We start from the raw sequence: 21,152 nt of genomic DNA, 5'->3' as shown, positions 1-21,152 counted from the left end.
CCTGTAATCCTAGCACTTCGGGAGGCAGACATAGGAAGATCACTTGAAGTCAGGAGTTTGAGACCAGCCTGGGCAACAGGGCGAAACCCCATCTCTTAAAAAAAAAAAAAAAAATTTGCATGAGGTGACATGAGCCTGTAGTCCTAGCTACTACTGGGGCAGCTGAGGCAAGAGAATCACTTGAGCCAGGGAGGCAGAGGTTGCAGTGAGCCGAGATCATGCTGTTGCACTTCAGCCTGGGGGATGGGAGTGAAACCCTGCCTCAAAAAAAAAAAAAAAAATTATCTAAACCAGATGTCTCCAGTTCCTCTCCTCTCACTCCTGTCAGGCTTTTCCACTGAAACTGTTGTACCAGTGAGTTCCACATTGCTAAATCCAATGGTCAATTCTCAGTCAGCAGCATGTGACACAACTGATAACTCCTTCCTTTCTGAAAGACAAGTCATGCTCTCCTAGCTCTTCCTGTTTCATTGAACACTCCTTTTCTCTTCTGTTGAATTCTCTTAATCTCCCCATCCTCTAAACATTGATGTACCCCTGGGACTATTTCTCTGATCTCTTTTCTTTTATTTTCTTTCTTTTTCTTTTTTTTTTTGAGATAGAGTCTCGCTCTGTCACCCAGGCTGGAATGTAGTGGTGTGATTTTGGCTCACTGTAACCTCCGCCCTGCAGGGTTCAAGTGATTCTCCTGCCTCAGCCGTCCAAGCAAGTGGGATTACAGGCATGCACCACCACACCCAGATAATTTTTGTATTTTTAGTAGAGACAGGGTTTTGCCATGTTGGCCAGGCTGGTCTCGAACTTCTGGCCTCAAGTGATCCGCCCACCTTGTCCTCCCAAAGTGCTGGGATTACAGGTGTGAGTGATCTCTTTTCTTTTACACTCAGTCTTGGGCTCATGGTGATTCTGAAATGTATATCCCTGACCTGAAACTCTCCCCTGAATTTCAGTCTCATCTCCAGCTGCCTCCATGACATCTCCACCTGGGTGTCTAACAGCTCAGATTTATAAAATTCCCCATCTTTATACTACCAATCTACACTTTCTACTGTTCCCATCTAAGTAAATGGTAATGTCTTTCTTCTAATTGCTTAGGCCAAGGATCTTTAAATTATTCTGTATCTCCCCTTTTTCACCTCATTCTGCATGTTCAATCCATGCCATACTGTTCCCTTCACGTCAAAAAAAATTTTTTTTGAGATAGTGTCTTGCTCTGTGGCCCAGGCTGAAATGCAGTGATGTGACCATAACTCACTGCAGCCTCAACCTCCTGCCTCAGCCTCCCGAGTAGCTGGTATGCACAGGCACACATCACCATGCATGTCACCACACCTAGCTAACCTCAGCCTCCTGAGTAGCAGATACTGCAGGCTATGCACATCACCACACACATCACCACACCTGGCTCATTTTTTAATTTTTTGCAGAGATGGGCTCTTACCACAATGCCTAGGCTGTTTTCCAACACCAGCTCAGGCAATCCTCCTGCCTTGACCTCCCAAAGTGCTTGGGATTACAGGCATGAGCCATCGTGCCTGGCCAAAAAATTAATAATCTGATTTTTTTCTCATTTAATTGCTACCACTCATCTTCAGTTACTATTACCACCATCAAAAGTAATAGCTTATCTTTTTGTTTTTACTTCCACTCTTACTTCCTGCAGTCTATTCTTAACAAAACAACCATGATGATCCTGTTAATGTAAGTTGGGTCATAGCATTCCTTTGCTCAAAATCCTCCAGTTGTTTCCCAGTTCAATCAAAGTAAAAGCAGAAATCATTACAAAGTCCAACACAAGTCTTCTGCCCTTTTTATCTCCTTGGTTTATCTTCCAGTACTCCCTCACTTGTTTCAGTCACACTTTTAATTTTCATCTTATGTAACATTTACTTATATAGCACTTAGCATCATTTTAAGGACTTTATGAATATTCATTTAATCTTCATAATAATATTACGAAGTAAGTACCAATATTATTTCCATTTTTTGAAATGAGGTAACTGTGGCTCAGAGAGGTTAAAGTAACTTGTCCAAGAGAGGTGAAAGTAACTTCCCAGTTAGGAAGTATAGGAGGCAGGATTCAAACCCACACAGTCTGGCTCTAAAATTGTGCTCAATATTCCCCAGTTGTGCTGGGTAGTCTCCTGCTTCCATACCTTTGTGCTTTCTGTGCTCTTCTTGGGCGTTTCTTCCCCCGGTTTCCCACATGGCTTTGCTCACTCATCACCTTCAAGGCTTTGACAAATATTACCTCTTCTGTGAGATCTTTTTATACTATCTCATTTAAAATTACAAGCAGCAATGGTTGATCTACAGTGTCATCAAGGAAAGAGGATCTGCCTTTCTGTTCCGTTATTCTTGTGTGTGCCTTCCCCATCCTTGAGGTCTAGGATGACTTGTGGAGTGCAGACATCGCATCCGTGTTCTAGAGAGCAGAAAGAGAGAAGGGGATGCCTACCAACTGAATCTCACTTAAGACTCTCTCTTCTTGCTGCCAGAACTTAATATGCCCAATGGCTATAATAAATAAATTGCATAGGGACCTAGAAAATGTAGCATTTATTACAGGTGGCAATGAACCCAACTAAAAGTCAGGGTTCTGTTACTCAGGTAGAAGAAGGGAAGAGACAACCAGCAGTCTCTGCCCCACCAGAATTCCATCTTTATCTGTCCTTGTACTTTACTATCTTTGAATAACATTATAAACTTTTATAGCTTAGCTACCAAAAATAGGTTGACGACTCCCATCCGTGCTGCCGAAACATATCAGCCACCTCTGATATTGGAGATCTCCATTTAGATGTTCCAGAGGCTTTGTGAGCTCAACATGTTTAAAATTAAACTTATCTTTCATCTTTAATGGCTCAAGTTTGCTCATCTTCCTGTACCGTACCTCCGTGAATGGTGCCACCAGTTTGTATCTCCTTCACCTCATCCATTCACCCAGTTACAAATTAATTTTGTAAATATTTCTCAGATCTGCCTAATTCTCCTTCCTTATTAGCTACTGTGTAGATCACGCCATAACCCCTCCCCAGGATTACAGTGGAATTAAATCATAACAGGTATTTAAGGTCATGTCGTTTTAATTCATACAGTTCAAAAGTAGGGGAGAAAATAACTTTAAATAGTGCTGGGTAATCCTGCCTATATTCTACTTAGTGAACATATATTCATCTGGGGACTGAGTGTGAGGTGGGACATATAATAATGCTGCTCCCTCTGTTATGTATTTTTTCTTTAAAGATAACTTTTTCTTTTTCTTTAAGACAAAGTCTTGCTCTGTTGCCCAGGCTGGAGTACAGTGGCGTGATCTTGGCAAACCGCAACCTCCGCCTCCTGGGTTCAGGCAATTCTCATGTCTCAGCCCTCTGGCATCTTAAGAGACTTCCTATGAGTTCCTGCCTCCAAACTTTTTTTTTTTTTGAGACGGAGTCTCGCTCTGTCGCCCAGGCTGGAGTGCAGTGGCGGATCTTTGCTCACTGCAACCTCCACCTCCCGGGTTCAAGTGATTCTCCTGCCTTAGCCTCCTGAGTAGCTGAAATTACAGGTGCCCACCACCACGCCCGCTAATTTTTGTATTTTTTAGTAGAGACAGGGTTTTACAGTGTTGGCCAGGCTGGTCTCGAACTCCTGACCTCAGGTGATCCACCCACCTTGGCCTCCCAAACTGTTGGGATTACAGGCGTGAGCCACCGCACCTGGCCAGATAACATTTTTTTTTAGCATACTGTCTTCATGGTATTGTTTTAAGAGATTTGCATGTATTATTCTCACAATAGCAATATGAGGTAGAAATTGTTATATCCACTTCAGAGATTAGGAAACTGAGGCACTGAGTGATTAACTGGCTTGCTTAAGGTTGCACAGCTAGCTAGTTAGAAGAGCTAATATTCGATTTAGGCAAGCTAACTCCAGAGTCCACTTTCATAACACTGTGCTGCCATTTCCCCACTATTATAGGAACCTGGAAACTTATTTTCTGGAGAAGGTAAACTAAAAGGACTCAGCAATCTTAGATATTAGGTGTAGTTAAGGCCAAGATCACCTTACTGAAAACAGGGAGATTGAGTGAAAGTCTACTAACTGAAGAGAGTCCCAGTTAGTAGGAGTTCTGAGATTGCTGGCAGCAAGTCTTCTACTTTCACTTAAGAGATTAGAGGAATATTTTCAACAGAATTTCTCCTGCCCAAGAGAAAAGACCTACAGGTAAAAATAGTTGAGGGCCCTTCAAGAAAGAGCTGAGTACCTCCTGTTTAATCATCATAGAGTTAAGCCTACCACTCAATAAGCCTCTTCTGTATACGCAGAGCTTCTATTTAGTCTTTTAATGCATCACACTTATGTCAAGAGATAGCCAAGTATCACCAGATATTTCAGGAAAATCTTTAATGTGAAAGATACATACTAAAACAGCCACATACACGCACACAAGCCAATAATGAGATATCTCTGCATGTGTATTAGAATGGCAAAAATCCAAAACACTGACAATACCAAATACTGGTGAGGATGTGGGACAGCAGGAACTCTCATTCATTGCTGGTGGGAATGAGAAATGGTACAGCTACTCTGAAATACAGTTCGGCAGTGTTTTAACCAAGCTAAATATAATCTTGTCATAGGATCCATCAGTAGTGCTCTTTGGTATTTACCCAAATTAGTTCAAGACATATTTCTAAACAAAAACCTCCATAAAGATGTTAATAACAGCCTTATATTTACCAAAATTTGGAAGCAACTAAAATGTTCCTCAGAAGTGAAAGAATTTTAAAAACTGATGTATTTGTACAATGGGATGTCATTCAGCACTAAGTAGAAATGAGGTGCTGGAGCCTTGGCTCACCCCTGTAATCCCAGCGCTCTGGGAGGCTGAGGCGGACAGATCACCTCAGGTCGAGAGATTAAGACCAGCCTGACCAACTTGCAGAAACCCCGTCTCTACTAAAAATAGAAAATTAGCTGGGCATGGTGGCGCATGCCTGTAATCCCAGCTACTCAGGAGGCTGAGGCAGGAGAATCACTGGAACCTGGGAGGCGGAGGTTGTGGTGAGCCAAGATCAAGCCATTGCACTCCATCTTGGGCAACAAGAGCAAAACTCTGTCTCAAAAAAAAAAAAAAAAAAAAAAGGCCGGGCATGGTGGTGGGCACCTGTAATCCCAGCTAGTCGGGAGGCTGAAGCAGGAGAATAGCTTGAACCCCGGAGGTGGAGGTTGCAGCGAGCTGAGATCGTGCCATTGCACTCCAGCCTGGGCGACAAGAGCGAAACTTTGTCTCAAAAAAAAATACCCGGCCTGTTAGCTCATGCCTGTACTTCCAGCACTTTGGGAATGAGGCATCAAGCCATGAAAAGTCATGGAGGAATCTTAAACGCATATTATCAAGTGAAAGAAACCGTATAATCCAGCAATTCCTCTTCTGGGTTTATACCCAAAGGAAATGAAATTGGTACCTTGTAGAGATATCTGTGCTGCCATGTTCATTGCAGCATTATTCACGATAGCCAAGATAGAGAAACAACCTAAGTGTCAGTGAGTGGATAAAAAATTGTGATGTGTATGTACAATGCAATGTTGTTCAGACTTAAAGAAGGAGATCCTGCTATTTTCAACAACATGAATAGACATGGAGAACATTATGCTAAATGAGCCAGACACAGAAGGAAAAATACTGCATGATCTCACATTCATGTGGAATCTAAAAAAGTCAAATACATATGAACAGAATAGAACAGTGGTTATGTGAGGGATGGGAAGATGTTCATCAAAGGGTATAAAGTTTCAGTTATGTAGGATGAATAAGTCTACAGAGCTAATGTACAGCATGATGACTATATTTAATATTGTTTACTGAAAATTTGCCAAGAGAGTAGATTTCAGGTGCTTTTACCACAAGGAAGGAAAGAAGGGAGGAGGAAGGGCGAGAGGGAAGGAAGGGAGGGAGGAAAGAAAAGATAACTATGTGAGAGGGTAGATATGTTAATTTGCTTGACTCAAGTAATCATTTCTCTATGTATTTCAAAATATCATGTTGTACACCTTAAATGTATATAATGAAACAAAAAAAATCTGAAAAGGCTACATACTGTATGATTCCAAGTATGTGACATTCTAGAAAAGGCAAAACTATGCAGAAAATGAGAAAGACTGGTGGTTGCCAGAGTTTAGCAGAGGGAGCGTGAATAGGCAGAGCATCCTCACCTTTAGGGCAGTGAAATGAATCTGTGTGATACTGTAATAGTGGACACGTGTCATTATATATTTGTCAAAACCCACAGAATATACAGCACCAAAAGTGAACCCTATAATGTAAATTATGGACTTTGTGTGATAATGACATGTCAACGTAGGTACCTTGTTTGTAACAAATGTACCACTCTGGTGCAGGATGTTGATTGTAGGGGAAACTGTGCATATGTGGGGGGCAGGAGGTATATGGGAACTCTGTACTTTCTGTTCAACTTTGCTGTGAACCTAAAACTGCTCCTAAAATTATTAAAGAAAACACAAATAAGGAAAGAAACAAACTTAGAGGAAAAGAGGAAACAGACAATACAAGACCAGATGAAAACTTAAAAAGCTATATTTAATAACTTTAGAGAACTAAAAGAAGATACTGCATTCTTGAAACAAAAACAACAAATTATAAAAAGCATATATTCAGAAAACACAGAAGTCCTAAAAGTCAAAATTAGTTCAGTTGCTGTGTTGGGAAAGTTACAGAAGTTTCCTGGGGGTGGGAAAAAGAAAGCTTGAAAATGGGAGAGAAAAGATAAGAAAATTAGAAGATCAGTCCAGGAAGTCCAATATGCAAATAATAGAAATTCTGCAACAAGAAAAGAGTAAAAGGGATGGTAGAAAATTATTAACAAAATAATACAAAAAAATTGGTGTAACTGAAGGAAATTAGTTTCAAGATTAAAAATTTTCCTCCTAGTGTCCAGTATAATACTTGTAAGATAATTGTTACCAAGACATACTGTGAATGGTCAGAAATCCAGTTATATAGATACTATTCTAAACGCTTACAGAGAGAAGGAACGGACAACACAAAAAAATTTCATACAAAGAATCAAGAACCACGGTAGTGAAAGTCTTCCTAGGAGCAATAGTGTAAACTAGATGTCTTTAAAATAATACCTTCAAAAATCTTGGGGAAAATGATTTTAATATAGAATTCTATAACTAGCCAAACTATTGCTTAAGTGTGAAGTTTGAACAATGGCATTTTCATATATGCAAGGTCTCAAAAATTTTTATTCATGCTTACTTAGCAAAAAGTAGAGTATACCCTTTACCAAAGTTAGAGAGTAACAAAGAAACAAGGAATCTGACACAGGAAAGAAGTGGAGGGAATTCCCAGGACATAACTGAGCAGCAGATCTAAGCACCATCTACAGATTGGAGTTGTGACGTTTTTTGTGTTTGGGGGAGGGGATATTGAGATGGGATCTCACTGTGCTGCCCAGGCTGGAGTACAGTGATATAATCTTGGCTCACTGCAACCTCCACCTCCCAGGCTCAAGTGATCTTCCCACCTCAGCCTCCCGAGTAGCTGGGACTACAGGTGTGCACCACCACACCTGGCTAATTTTTGTACTTTTTGTAGAGATGGGGTTTCACCATGTTGGTCAGGCTGATCTGAAACCCCTAAGCTCCAGCCATCTGCCCGCCTCAGCTTCCCAAAGTACTGGGATTATAGGTGTGAGCCACTGCCTGGCTGGAGTTGTTCTTTTCACAAAGGCACAGTCCTCGAGCTAGGTCATGCTTGCCCTTAGGATTGTGTTCAGGATGGAAACTTTTCTTATTCTTCTGCATAAAGGGATTGTCTTCCTCATTTGTCAGTCTAACTCTTAATTTGTATTAACAGTGCTTGAGTAGATTAGCAGTCAGGCCAGACTATTAAAAAAATCTAAGAATAAAATAGGGATTGAACCAAGGTAGTAATAAGGTGAATAAAAGAAAGAAACAGGTTAACAAATGGTGAGGTTTGGCAGAATTACAGTTGAGAGGAGCTGATATCTGAGTAAATGTGGACAATAAAGGAGGAGGAGATGTCTAGTGTATCTCCTAGGTTTCTGGCTTGGGCCACTGGATTAATGATAGTGTCATCAATGAAGATGGGAACACAGTAGGAGGAGGTTGTTCAAAATAAAAATAAGTTCAATTTTGGACTTTGAAGTATATGTAGGTGGACAGGGCTTAGAACTGAAGCACAGGATAGAAATTCATTCATTCAATACTCTTTTTGTCTACTAATAATAAAGAGATAAATAAGAACCAGTTACTTCCCTGAAAAAGCTCATAGTCTAATAGGAGAAACAAATATATAAGCAAATAATTTATAATGTAGTGTGATAAATTTAACAGTTTAAATATGTATAAGGTAGAGTGACATCTCAGAAGAGAGAGTGACTTTGATATGGACAGGAGGCAGGGAAATACTGAGTAGAAGAGAGTGGTTCCCCAGCAAAGGCCCCTACCCCCCAAGCCTGGAAACCCATGGCCCTAAATGGGAACAGGCATTTTTGTTTTCATATCCAAATGTTGCCTTTTGCCTGCCATCCCCACCATCCTGTACCCATATAAACCCCAAATTGCAGGTCCACAGACAGATGAGCAGACAAACAGAGGAGCAGAAGAGAAGCACGGTAGAGGAGAGAAGAGAAGGAGTGTTTGAAAGTCAAGGGAGGTCGGCTGGGGACAGCTGGAGAGGAGATCAGCCATGGGACAGCCGAACTCCAGGGGAAGATCATATTCCCACTCCATCCCCTTTCCAGCTCCCCATCCATCTCACTGAGAGCCACCTCCATCACCTAATAAAATTCCCACTTTCACCATCCTTCAAGTCTGTGTGTGACCTGAGTCTTCCTGGACACAGGACAAGAAACCAGGTACAAAGAGGGCACTGAGCTGGTTAATACTTAATCTGTGGATGGCAGAGCTAAAAGAGCACTGTAGCATGCCCACTGGGGCTTCAGGAGTTGCAGCCACCTACTCCTAGATGCTGCTGTGGGGCTGGAACCCAAAAGCGCTCTCCCCAGCTCCTACACCTGCTGGTCTGCAAGCTCCCCCTCCTATAAGGGGTTTGAGAGTGCAGCAGCTGAACAGAACAGAAGAGCCACACCCCTGTCGCAGGCTCTGCCCTTCATGGGGGGTCAGGGGACTGTCACGTTTCAACTTGCCCTTAGTTGGAGGGTGAGGGTCAGTAAATGTTAATGGAGAACTAAACTGAAAAGGAATTTGACTAGCAGACAAGGCAAGAGAGAATATTCCAGCATGTGCAAGGATACAAAGTCATATACTGCATATTGTATTGAAAGTACCAAAAATAGTTTACTGTTATTAGTAGTACATAAGGTACAAAGGAGAAAATTAAACTGGAGGGTTAGACAAGTCTTGGATCCTAAGGAATTTATAGTTTTTGCTGAAGTAATGAGAAGCCACTGAGGTTGTTGAAAAACAGTGAAAGTGTAGATACTGGAATTCACTGTTGGTCACTTCCAAAGAGAATTTTGGTCCTTGCTAGTGCCCAGAACATAATCTCTTTATCTGGCAAAGAGAATGTAGTCTTCTGTCTTCCTTTTCCTAAAGAAGGTTACGATTATTTTATGAAGATTGTAATTTCTAGTAATGATAATGGAATAAAGAAGGAGTGAAATGGCCTTTGTGTGCTCCTCGTTTTTTTTTATTTTTTAAGGCAAAAAGGTTTTAAAACCCTCTGGAGCAGTGATTCTCAGTACCTTCTTTTTATAACAAACGTTTTCTAAATGCTCCCCTTACTGTATGAAGTAAAATTCCCATAGGTATTATACCCTACTGCAGTGAGCTGAGTAATGCTTCCCCCAAAGGTAACCACATCCTAGTCCTTGAAACCTGTAATTGTTACCTTATATGGCAAAAAAAGAACTTTGCAGATGTGACTGAGTTAAGATGTTGAGATGGAGAGATTATCCTGGTGGACTCTTAACTTCAGTCATGTGTATCATGGAAGGAATATAGACAGAGGAGACGCAGGCAATATGACCTCTGAGGCAGAGATTGGAATGACATGACCACAAAGCAAGGCATGCCAGCAGCTACCAGGGACTGCAAGAGGCAAGGAATGGATTCTTTCTAGAGCCTTCAGATGTGTGGCCCTGTGGACACCTTGATTTAGACATCATGAAACTGGTTTTGGACTTCTGGACTTCAGAACTGAGAGAGAATAAATTTCTGTTGTTTTAAGCCATGAAGTTTGTGATAATTTCTTACAGCAGCCCTAGGAAACTAATATACTACCTACATAATAATAATGCCATAACAATGAAATAAAGACACAAAAAGTAAATGTTAGTGATGTGACTTTCCATTTAGGAAATGATTTTTGGCAAAGTTCCAAACAAAACAAATTATAGTCTTTTCTGCATTTACATGGTAATTGTATTTCTGGATAATTTAATGTATATTCAAACCATTAACCATTGTTTGTAGCATCTACCATGTGCTTGACACACAGAGTATTTAATAAAAGCTGGATACATGGGTGATGAATAGATGGATGTATTAAAACTACAAAGAGATTACATAAGTTCCAAAGTAAATATGCAAGGCAAAAATTATGTGTAGTCAATATCTTTAAAAATTCTTGGCCAGGACCGGCGGCTCACACCTGTTATCCCAGCACTTTGGGAGGAGGAGGTGGGTGGATCACCAGGTCAGGAGTTCACGACCAGCCTGCCCAACATGGTGAAACCCTGTCTCTACTAAAAATACAAAAAATTAGCCAGGCGTGATGTCGGGCACCTGTAATCCCAGCTACCCGGGAGACTGAGTCAGGAGAATTGCTTGAACCTGGGATGCAGAGGTTGCGGTGAGCCGAGATCGCTGCCGCTGCACTCCAGCCTGGGTGAAAAGAGCAAAAACTCCATCTCCAAGGAAAAACAAATTCTTTACATAGCTTATCAAATATAGTGTGTTCAATATCTATATGACATACTGGCCACTGACACATACCATTTCTCAATAAAGAGCTGACAGGCCGGGCGCGGTGGCTCAAGCCTGTAATCCCAGCACTTTGGGAGGCCGAGACGGGCGGATCACGAGGTCAGGAGATCGAGACCATCCTGACTAACACGGTGAAACCCCGTCTCTACTAAAAAATAAAAAAAAATTAGCCGGGTGAGGTGGCGGGCGCCTGTAGTCCCAGCTACTCGGGAGGCTGAGGCAGGAGAATGGCGGGAACCCGGGAGGCGGAGGTTGCAGTGAGCTGAGATCCGGCCACTGCACTCCAGCCTGGGCGACAGAGCGAGACTCCGTCTCAAAAAAAAAAAAATAAAATAAATAAATAAAGAGCTGACAGCCTTCTCCCACCATTCCCCCACCATCGTTTGGGTATCCTATGAAGGACATGAGTTGTTTTAGGGGTATAATACTATGAGATGCTCTCACTGTGACAATCACAGAAGAACTAAAACTGACTGAAAGGCAATAGATACGATTCCCATTTCAAAGCTCACCGTGGACATTTTCTTATGGTTTGAAATGGTAGTGAGCTGTCCAAACTATATTTTGATCTGTTTTTCTTCTTTTGATCAGGGATCATAGTTCAGTAAACCCACAGTTAAACTAAGTGGGCTGCTTATATGGGTCTGTCTAAAGTGAATTAGTGTACTTGTCTCATCCTTCTTATTAATGAGTGGTTCTAAACTGTACTTGGTATTTCTCCCATGGGGCATTTGGCTATGTCTGGAGGCATTTCTGATTGTCACAGCTGGGGATTGGAGAGGGCAGGGTGAGGCAAGGTGCTATTGGCAGCTAGTGGGTAAAGGCCAGGGGTGCTGCTAAACATTCTACAATACACAGGACAGCGCCCAACAACAAGTAATAATCTGGGCCCAAAAGTAGTGGCAAGGTTGAGAAACCCCGGCAACATTATGTGTGTGCTCCCCTTGTGTAGTGATTCCTTTGTAGTGTTTGCCTTGACATTAGGTTAAGTGTTCCCTTAAGCTGAATTTTTTGTTATTGAGTTGTAGTGAAGGATGGGTGTGAATCTCTGCAGGGTTGAACATTTTTACATTAACCTTTCCTTTTTATTTTTATCAGAAGTAATATATGGTCACGTGTGTGTGTGCATGTGTGTGCGCACTTTTGCAGAACTTAGAACAGTTCCCCACCCATTCTTCCCTAGTTTTATCCTGTTTCCCAGAGTTAGCAACATTTAAAGAGTTTTGTTTTTAATTTTTTTGGCGATTGCCTCTCTAAGTCTAAATAATAGCTTTTGGTTATTTATTGCTTTAAGAGAATATCTATTGACTCTTCACTGCAAAAGGTTAGCAAAAGCTCAGCTACACTAATCCCTCCCCTTTTCCCTTCTAATATTCATTAGTTTATATTCAATTGTTCTTTCATTGATTATTTTGTAACTCTAAATAATATATAAACATTTAATTTTGTTCCATCAGCTTTAGTCAGTATCTTCTTATTTTCTGCCTTTATTATACTAGTGCTTCTGTTCTTTCTTTCACCTTCCTGATTCCTATTTCCTATAGTCTATCTGCTGTACCTTTACATTGTCAGATTGACAATATTTACTTTCTGTTTTATAATTATATTTGTTTGTTTTTATCCATTGGTTGAGGCCAAAAGTTGAAAACTATTACCATGTATAGGATATAACTGTAAATATTGTTCACTGAAGAGCTAAGTAGTGTACTGAGATCCCAGAATCATCTCTATATATGCAATATCACATCCTCTGTGCCATGTGAAAGAATGTTCCTAGTATTCTAGCATTCTGTTTTCTGTGTTGGGTGTTTTAAAATCATGCCACATTCAGTTGGCACATTGGCATTTAAACACATACTAAGAAAGATCAGAAGTATCAAATGAGATTGTGTAGTGAATATTAAAAAATGAATGACCTACATGGACAAATAATACAAAAAAACAAAAAAGATCAGAGGAAAATGGTAGAAAACACAAGAAAGACAAGAATTTCAAAATAATAAGGGTACATTCCCAATGGCTAGCTTTCTGAGAGTTGAACTGTATTTGAATAACTCATGTCCCTCAATCCAGATCCAAAGATAATATTGCTGCTGCTGAAACTTGGGCTCTGTACTATGACCAGAGTTTATTAATTGTCCTGTTTCATTGAGGAAAAAATGCAAAGCAGACCAGAACACTGGAATAACTAGCTGGAAATATTCCACTATTTCATGGGAAGTAGCTTTCTAAACGATTCCTCTGGAGGCCAAACTCTTGCTCTCGCCAAAATATTATAGCATTAAAGTGTGCCTTGATGGTACATTAAGGAAGAAATTTTCCCTAAATTTACTTGATTAAGATTTATAGCCTTTGTGCTCCCACAAAACATAGCATTGATTTCTTTAATATCAAAAAAAATTCCTAAAATAAACTGCTAATGATTGCTTTCAGTCATTTGTTTACTTAAGGTGGGTCATGCCAAGTACTGTTTGTATGAATTCTTGTAAAAGACTGAATTAATTTTGTAATTGTCATAATTACTGTTATTCCTCTTCTGTAGGAATATGCTATTAATGTGACTGGTCATCGCCACATCTTATTTTTGTATCTCTCAAAACATCTTTCTTAAAATATTGATGGTAGGAAGGAGCTGAAAAAAAATCTCCTATTAGTAGACCAAGCAATACTTCAATTACTAAACACCAGAGAAAATTAAAATTACAGCTTAAATAAAACCTATCAGATATTTGGTAGAGAAAATGGAACTGCACAAAAATATGGTTTTTAAAAATAAAGTTCTGCCACTTGTATTATATTCATTATAGACTATTAGAAACCCTTCCCTGCCAAAAAAGAAGAAAGAAAAAAAAGTTTGTGACGATTTGTAATTCATTTTAGTCTTTTTATGTATTTTTTCCACCTAAAATAATATTGGCTTTTTAATATTATAAATATAGTTTTCCATGGCTACATATTATTCTATCAAAAATATCTACCGTAATTTATGTAACCACTTTCTCATTGTATTTAGATTAGTTTTGTTTTTCCAGTTGAAACAATACTCCCTGAGTATCTTTGCATATAATGATTTCTCTTGATTTTAATTTTACTTAAGACAAGCTCTTAGGGGTCAAATGTTTTAAATATTTTAAAGGTTCATTGTTCAAATTGCATTTCAACAGTCAATACCAGTTTACACTGTTTTCAGCATTTTAAGAAATTGCCTAAATGACAGAGTCGAATTTTAAAAGTATTTCCCTAGTATTGATTTGGTTTATATGCTGAGATGCTCCAGATTTTTTGTTGTTAAAAAGTGAGTATGTGGAGCTCGAACATTTGGCTGGCTATGTACACATTTTATTTAGTAAAGCCTCAATGTTAAGCAAGAAGCCATTACTCATATTTATGTTGTCTCAGGCGTGGAAAAGTGCTTCAATTTTTGCAACATAAAAGAAGTCTGATGGCAGTGACAGAACTGAATGACTAGTTAGATATGCTGACTGGAAAGCTAGAATTAGGATTTGACCATTGTACTCAGTCTCCATTTAAGAGCCTAATGGTTTTTTCTTCTCAATTTGTAAGTTTGCTGCATTTACAGGTATTTTTATAAAACTAAAAAATAATAGACCCAGAGAGCAAGTTTGAGATTACTAAAATGTATACCATTACTGTCAGAGTTGCAGTTCAAGCTGTCTTCGTTAAGCTGTTAGTTTGATTACATTTTCTCGAACAGTAAGTGTTGTGTTTTAATTTTTTTAATTAAAAATAAATGTTTAATGTTTTAAATTTTAGGTAATTGAAATACCAATTCTTTTTGGAATCTTTCAGTGTTATGGTTTGGTTTACAATAAAGGTATTTGCTTGTTACGTTTACTAAATATACTATCTATACTTCATTTTGTTGCATAAAAATAAAACACTCCGGTTAGCCTTTTTGATGGGTTAATTACCTGGATGGCTTGCTTACTGACAGAGAAACTGATGCAAAATAGGTCATTTGAAAAGCAGGTATTTGATATATCCCCATATGTAACACTGAAAAGCCTCTTTGCTCTAAATTTTTGGAAGAAAAGCTTTCTTAAGAAAGAATGGACCAGATGCAGTGGCTCGCACCAGTAATCCCAGCACTTTGTGAGGCCGAGGTAGGAGGATGGCTTGAGTCCAGGAGTTTGAGATCAGCCTGGGCAACATAGTGAAACCCTGCCTATACAAAAAGTAAGGAATGAAAAGTTAGCCTGCGCTTGGTGTATTTGCATGTGCCTGTGGTGCCATCACCTCTAGGGGCTGAAGCAGGGGGATTGCTTAGGCCCAGGAGTTCAAGGCTGCAGTGAGCTATGATTGTGCCAGTGCACTCCAGCTTGGGTTACAGAGCAAGATCCTGTCTCAAAAAAATAAGAATGTACATATTTAACTGTAATGTAAAACGGATGCTGAAAATGAACACTGATATTTCTTTAGCGTTGTACCTCAGAGTGACATATCAGAGCTGCTCTGGAGACTTGGTTCATATAGCATAATATGGAACCAAATTACCTTCTCAATGCCAAATTGAAGATAATATGTACATAATTTCCAGGTTTAATATATATACCAAGGCTTTGGGATGTTAAATATAAGGAATGGTACCCATGTATAACATTATCAATTAAGCTTAAGAATATTAAAGATTTGTTGATTAAAATAATTATTAATTTTTGAGATAGCTTTTACTTTAGAATATGTGATTTGAAAAAAAAGAATGTTGGCATTTCACATAGGAAGATAAAATTCCAGTTCTTATTTTTGTAACTTATGTTTTAAAATATGTCTAAAATCCACCCCGTAAAGTTATTAAAGTCTTTTATTATTAAAGCATAAAGTTTTCTACTCATAAATCAAATTGTATATCTCAAATTAAAAGCTAAATTGCCCATGTACATTGTTTAGCAGTATGTAAATACATTGTAGAAAAGAGCTGTATCATTCATGAAGTTTCCAAATTCTTTGATCAACTCTGATAATAAAGTTAAAACTTGTGTTCTTAATTAGTAAAGCATTCCACTGATTTCTTTCTAACTTTGTAGTAATAATAGGTAAAGACTATATTTGGCTTAAAAAAATGCTTATTTTTACGTACATAGAGGTCTTTGATTATGAAAGTGCCAAGGAGTTTTTTTGTTTATACAGTGGCGGGTGAAAGAAAACCCATGTATATCTTGAGAAAATTTGTTGGAACTGGCTTTGAGAAATGATGAGTCAAATCTTTTTTTTTTTTTTTTTTTTTTTTTTTTGAGACGGAGTCTCGCTCTGCCGCCCAGGCTGGAGTGCAGTGGCCAGATCTCAGCTCACTGCAAGCTCCGCCTCCCGGGTTCACGCCATTCTCCTGCCTCAGCCTCCCGAGTAGCTGGGACTACAGGCGCCCGCCATCTCGCCCGGCTAGTTTTTTGTATTTTTTTTTAGTAGAGACGGGGTTTCACCGTGTTTGCCAGGATGGTCTTGATCTCCTGACCTCGTGATCCACCCGTCTCGGCCTCCCAAAGTGCTGGGATTACAGGCTTGAGCCACCGCGCCCGGCCAAGTCAAATCTTTAACTCAATAAAAGATGTGTATTGCTGTACCAAGCCTTAGTATCTGCTATTCTCTTTGGTGTAAGCACTTTTCAAACTATAGGATTAAACAAATAGTAGCACCACTAGTTAAAACATGAAGCTATATGATCTAAAGACACGGTTTGGTTATTTTATGAGCCATTTAATTTTCATTTTTCTGTGACCACATTTATTAAACATGTGACTTAAAAATGGAATACTCTTTTAGGATGAAAAAATAAAATATATGCCCTGATAATTATGGGATAAGAGTATTATTTTTTGTGAACACATTTTCAGCATTCTAGGCACCTGGAGAAGTGAACATCTCTGAAAGTATCACACATTTATACTTTAACTTTATTTACATATCCAGTTTTTAGAAACCATTACCAATGAAACATGTGGACAATGTGGTATGCAAGTACTGTATAGTGAGAAGCGGGGATGTTCTTGAGTAATTGTTCCATTTGAATTAATCCAGCATGGGTAGTTGTTAGACAACCAGGAAATGTGCTAAGCTTTACCTATTCTAAGAGGACTCTATCCTTACAGACCATAAGCGTTCAAAAGTTTTCAAAAAAAAAAAAAGGTTACTTCTGCTTTAAATTTAGTCTGCCATTCAATAGCTAAAATAAGGCAGGTGGATTAAACTGCTAGAAGTATGCAACGTTAGTATTGAGAGCGTTTAAGCAACTTAAAATCTTCAGAATGCCTAAGATCACAAATTTACCCATGACCAGCCTATACAGATTAACTTAAAATATATACAGAGAGATGTCAGATAGACAGAGGTGATAAGTTGGTGACCAAAATTACATTAATCTGCATGTTGACATTGGTTACCTTATATTGATTAGAAACTTTTGCTTAGTAAAAAGGGAAAATAATTTTTAATATGTGCAGCTTGAGAGAGAGAATCTTTCAGAAATGAGATGTATTAGAGAAACATAATGAAAGAATCCTTGGTGATTTTTTTTAAAAAGTAAAAAACCATCACTACTGAGTAAAAAGACATGTTCTACAAAGACATCTGAAAATCATAGGTGTTGTGGTTTATATTTTGGGATGAAAATTGAAGATTTGATGAAAATTACCAAAGACTTCTACATAAATTGCTAATTAAGCCCAATCATCTTTTTTACTATTGCCTTTATTTGAGGATGTTAGGGAGAATTTTCTCATTTTGTGTTTAGTCCTGATTGGTCTGGATCATAAGAATTATACTGTAATTAGTTTGTAGTAGTAGAATTAATTTTCTTCTCTTTAGGACCTGACACAAATAGTTTTGTGTAAAAGTGAACGTTGTAATTTCTCTTAACAGCTGTAACATCTTATGAAGATCTTGGACTCTTTGCATTTGGATTACCTGGAAAGGTAATTTTTTTTTTCCTCCTTATTGTGTCCAAAACCCAAAGTGGCATTTTTCCTTTGGTTTCAAGTTAAAAGAGACAAGTATATATAAAAGGAAGACATTAGAGGAATAAAAGGAAACTAAAGTGAGAAAAGAGAGAATGATGGGAGCAGGCAGAGAAAGAGAAGTCTATGTGTCCTTCCTAAAAATGCATCAATACTTTTAATTCAATGCTTGAATCTTTTAATATATTTCATCCTGATAAAGTAGCACAATGACTTGAATGACTTTAAAAGAGTAGCAATAACCTGTTTTAAGTTTTATTAATTTTGATTATGTAATCATATGAGTAAACCCTCATAACGACAAGAGAAGAAAAACAACATCAAATTCAAATTATAGCATGGCTCTTTACAAAACCAGTAATCAGAAGATCCTATCACTTAAGAATTGAACAGTGCTAAAAGATTATCTAGCTGTCCTCTCATTTATAGGTGAGGAAATTAAGGACCAGAGAAATTAAGGGGCCTATTTGTCAACTATTATATAAAGCCAGTGCCACATCCTAGAACTCTAGATCTACTACTTTTCTTACTCAGAATAAGAGAAATAACAGCAGTATTTATTGGACACTCACTTGCAATAGGCATACTACAGTAGTTTAATAGGTAGAGAAAAATAATTGTCTTCCACCAGGAGTTGAACATTACTTAGTGCTATAGTATATAGTTTTTTAATTTCTGAAGAGCTACTATACTTCTAAAATTCATGTTCAGTTTGGCTCCAAACAGGAATTCTTTTGTTTGTAAATCTGTTGTTTGTGTTTTTATGTTTTCGACTGACAAATAAAAATTGTGTATATTTATTATGGACAACATGTCATTTTGAAATACATAAACATTGTAGAATGGCTAAATTGACCTAATTAATATTTGCATTACTTCACATACTTAACATTTTTTTATTTTTATTTTATTTATATATTTATTTTTATTTTTATTCTAAAAGGATACTCTATCTGTAAGTGGCTAAACTAACTTCTGAAAGTGAGTCTGGAGGAGAAATATATAGCTATGCAATGGAGAGAAAACTTGTATTTACATTCCAGTTAACTTTGGTGGAGTTTTTTGTTTTTGGCTTTTGAGACAGAGTTTCACTCTTGTTGCCCAGGCTGGAGTGAAATGGCATGATCTCAGCTCACCACTAGCTCCACCTTCCGGGTTCAAGCTGTTCTTCTGCCTCAGCCTCCTGAGTAGCTGGGATTAAAGGCATGTGTCACCACGCCTGGCTAATTTTGTATTTTTAGTAGAGACGGGTTTCTCCAAGTTAGTCAGCCTGATCTCGACCTCCTGACCTCAGGCGATCCACCTGCCTAGGCCTCCCAAAGTGCTGGGATTACAGGTGTGAGCCACTATGCCCAGCCCTAACTTTGTTTTTAAAGTACGAAAAGGAATGCTTAAATCATATACTATATAGCGTCGTGGCTTGGACCTTAGTAACCTGAAACTTAGACGAAACAGGGTATGTTACTTGAGGGTAAAAGGTTTTGTTAATCTTAACTTAGCAGCAATTTTTCTGTTCTAGAGGATTAGGATGTTTGGTGTAGCCAGGGATCAATTTCCTCCATCTAGTTTAAACAAAGAAGAAAATATTTTTGTATGAGAAAATTCCACAATTAATATAACATAACTTATAAATATAATTCTAAGTAGCATCACTGATATCATTGTCATTTCATGTTCGTATTTCCTGCATTGTTTGCAGCAAAGTTTAAAGAGTAGGGACTGCTGAGAGTCTTCTTTTCCTAAAACTCTAGAGTAGTTGCATTGTTGTTTTAATACATGCACCAAAAAAAGTTCATAGTAGGCAGGCACACTAGACAAAGCATACTCTGAATGAGGAGTTGTTGTTCGGTTGCTTGTTTAGATTTTCTCCCCACTTCCATAGTTGGGTTGAAACTTAACCATTTCCTTCTATCCAGATATTATATGGTTATAATATAGAATAATACTATGATAAAGAAATTTTTTGAAATGTTTTGAACTTTTTGAGGAAGATTTATTTAAATGTCTATAAATTGGTATTTATTCACCAAATATTTATTGATCAAATGCTTTGTACCATGTACTGTGCTAGGCATTAAAAACATAATTAGGTAGGCAAGTAGGTAGGTAGATAGATAGATATTCTAGCTTTCAAGATATGAAATGCTTAAATTCAACCAAAGAATGAAAGAATAATCAATAAGTTAATATTACTGTTTTTTGCAATATATTAATTGAAAATAAAACCAAATTTCATGTATACCTACTACTGACAGTAGGTATCATTTGTACTGAAGATAGCATACAAAAGTTCAAAATAGTCTTTTCACAAATAACTTTGACATTTTGGAACTAATTTTTACATAGACTGAAATGCAGAGTCTTTTCTGGAGAGCATTCAAGTGGCAATCACCACATCTCCAAGGACACTTTGTGAAATTTTCATATCATTAGACCTCTTCTGCAAACCTCAAGTCTCCTAGGTCCTAATAACTTAGATGGTTTTCAGGATAGGCAAATGCTGTGCCACTGATAGAATGCCTAACAAAGATGGGCATGAAAGATGATCTATTCCCAATTCATGTAGAACTGAATGATGCTAGACAGCTAATCAGCTGCGAGCATACGTTGGGGTTCCGATCCATCAAGATTTGAGTGATTGAAAGGCCCAAATGGAAGCACAGTGTTTTACTGTTTCCTCTAACTATATCTGATTACCTTGAGTTCCCCAGGAATCTCATCAAAGATGATAAGCTAACAAGCCTGCAGACTGAATTTAGTCCTCAGGAACATTTTGTATGGCTCAAATATTTTTTATTTTTAACTGATTACCAACTAAACATCATTAAAGTATGAAAAAATTTATTTTCTGACTTTCTTTGAAAAATGAGAAGATCTGGCTACATTGGATCCACATTCTCACATGTTATCAAGTGGCCAGAGCTGAGTAGCACCTGCCCCACTGAAAGGGGAGGAATTCTCCAATATCCTACAGTTCTTGCCAACTCCCATTGTCTCATACTCGGCTTAATTCACATTACTGAGTTTGGAGCATTTTACCTATATTTTCAGGGTTTGAGAATAATTGGGCTCTAGACTTTATTAATCTCTGGGACTGGGATGCTCAAAGTCTTGGTATATGCCAAGCTGATAAAATCAGAAAACTTATATCATTTCCTTTTAGGCAATATATCATTGGCATAGCACACCCCAGCCTGT

At 38.2% G+C, this 21,152-nt stretch overlaps 1 protein-coding gene across 2 annotated transcripts in view; it reads left to right on the top strand.

Annotated features, from left to right (window-relative positions):
- Positions 1 to 21,152, top strand: part of SLC38A6 (solute carrier family 38 member 6) — a 65,906-nt gene that overhangs the window by 11,106 nt on the left and 33,648 nt on the right. For both annotated transcript variants that reach the window (XM_003901892.5, XM_009211677.3), the window contains exon 4: positions 17,860 to 17,912. In XM_003901892.5, coding sequence (XP_003901941.1) covers positions 17,860 to 17,912 — 53 coding nt within the window. The remainder of the gene's footprint in view (positions 1 to 17,859; positions 17,913 to 21,152) is intronic.

This window comes from Papio anubis, chromosome 7, assembly GCF_008728515.1.
Source record: "Papio anubis isolate 15944 chromosome 7, Panubis1.0, whole genome shotgun sequence".
Lineage (NCBI taxonomy): Eukaryota > Metazoa > Chordata > Mammalia > Primates > Cercopithecidae > Papio > Papio anubis.
Note: the sequence above shows the minus strand (reverse complement) of the source record. Positions and strands in the feature narration are given on the sequence as shown.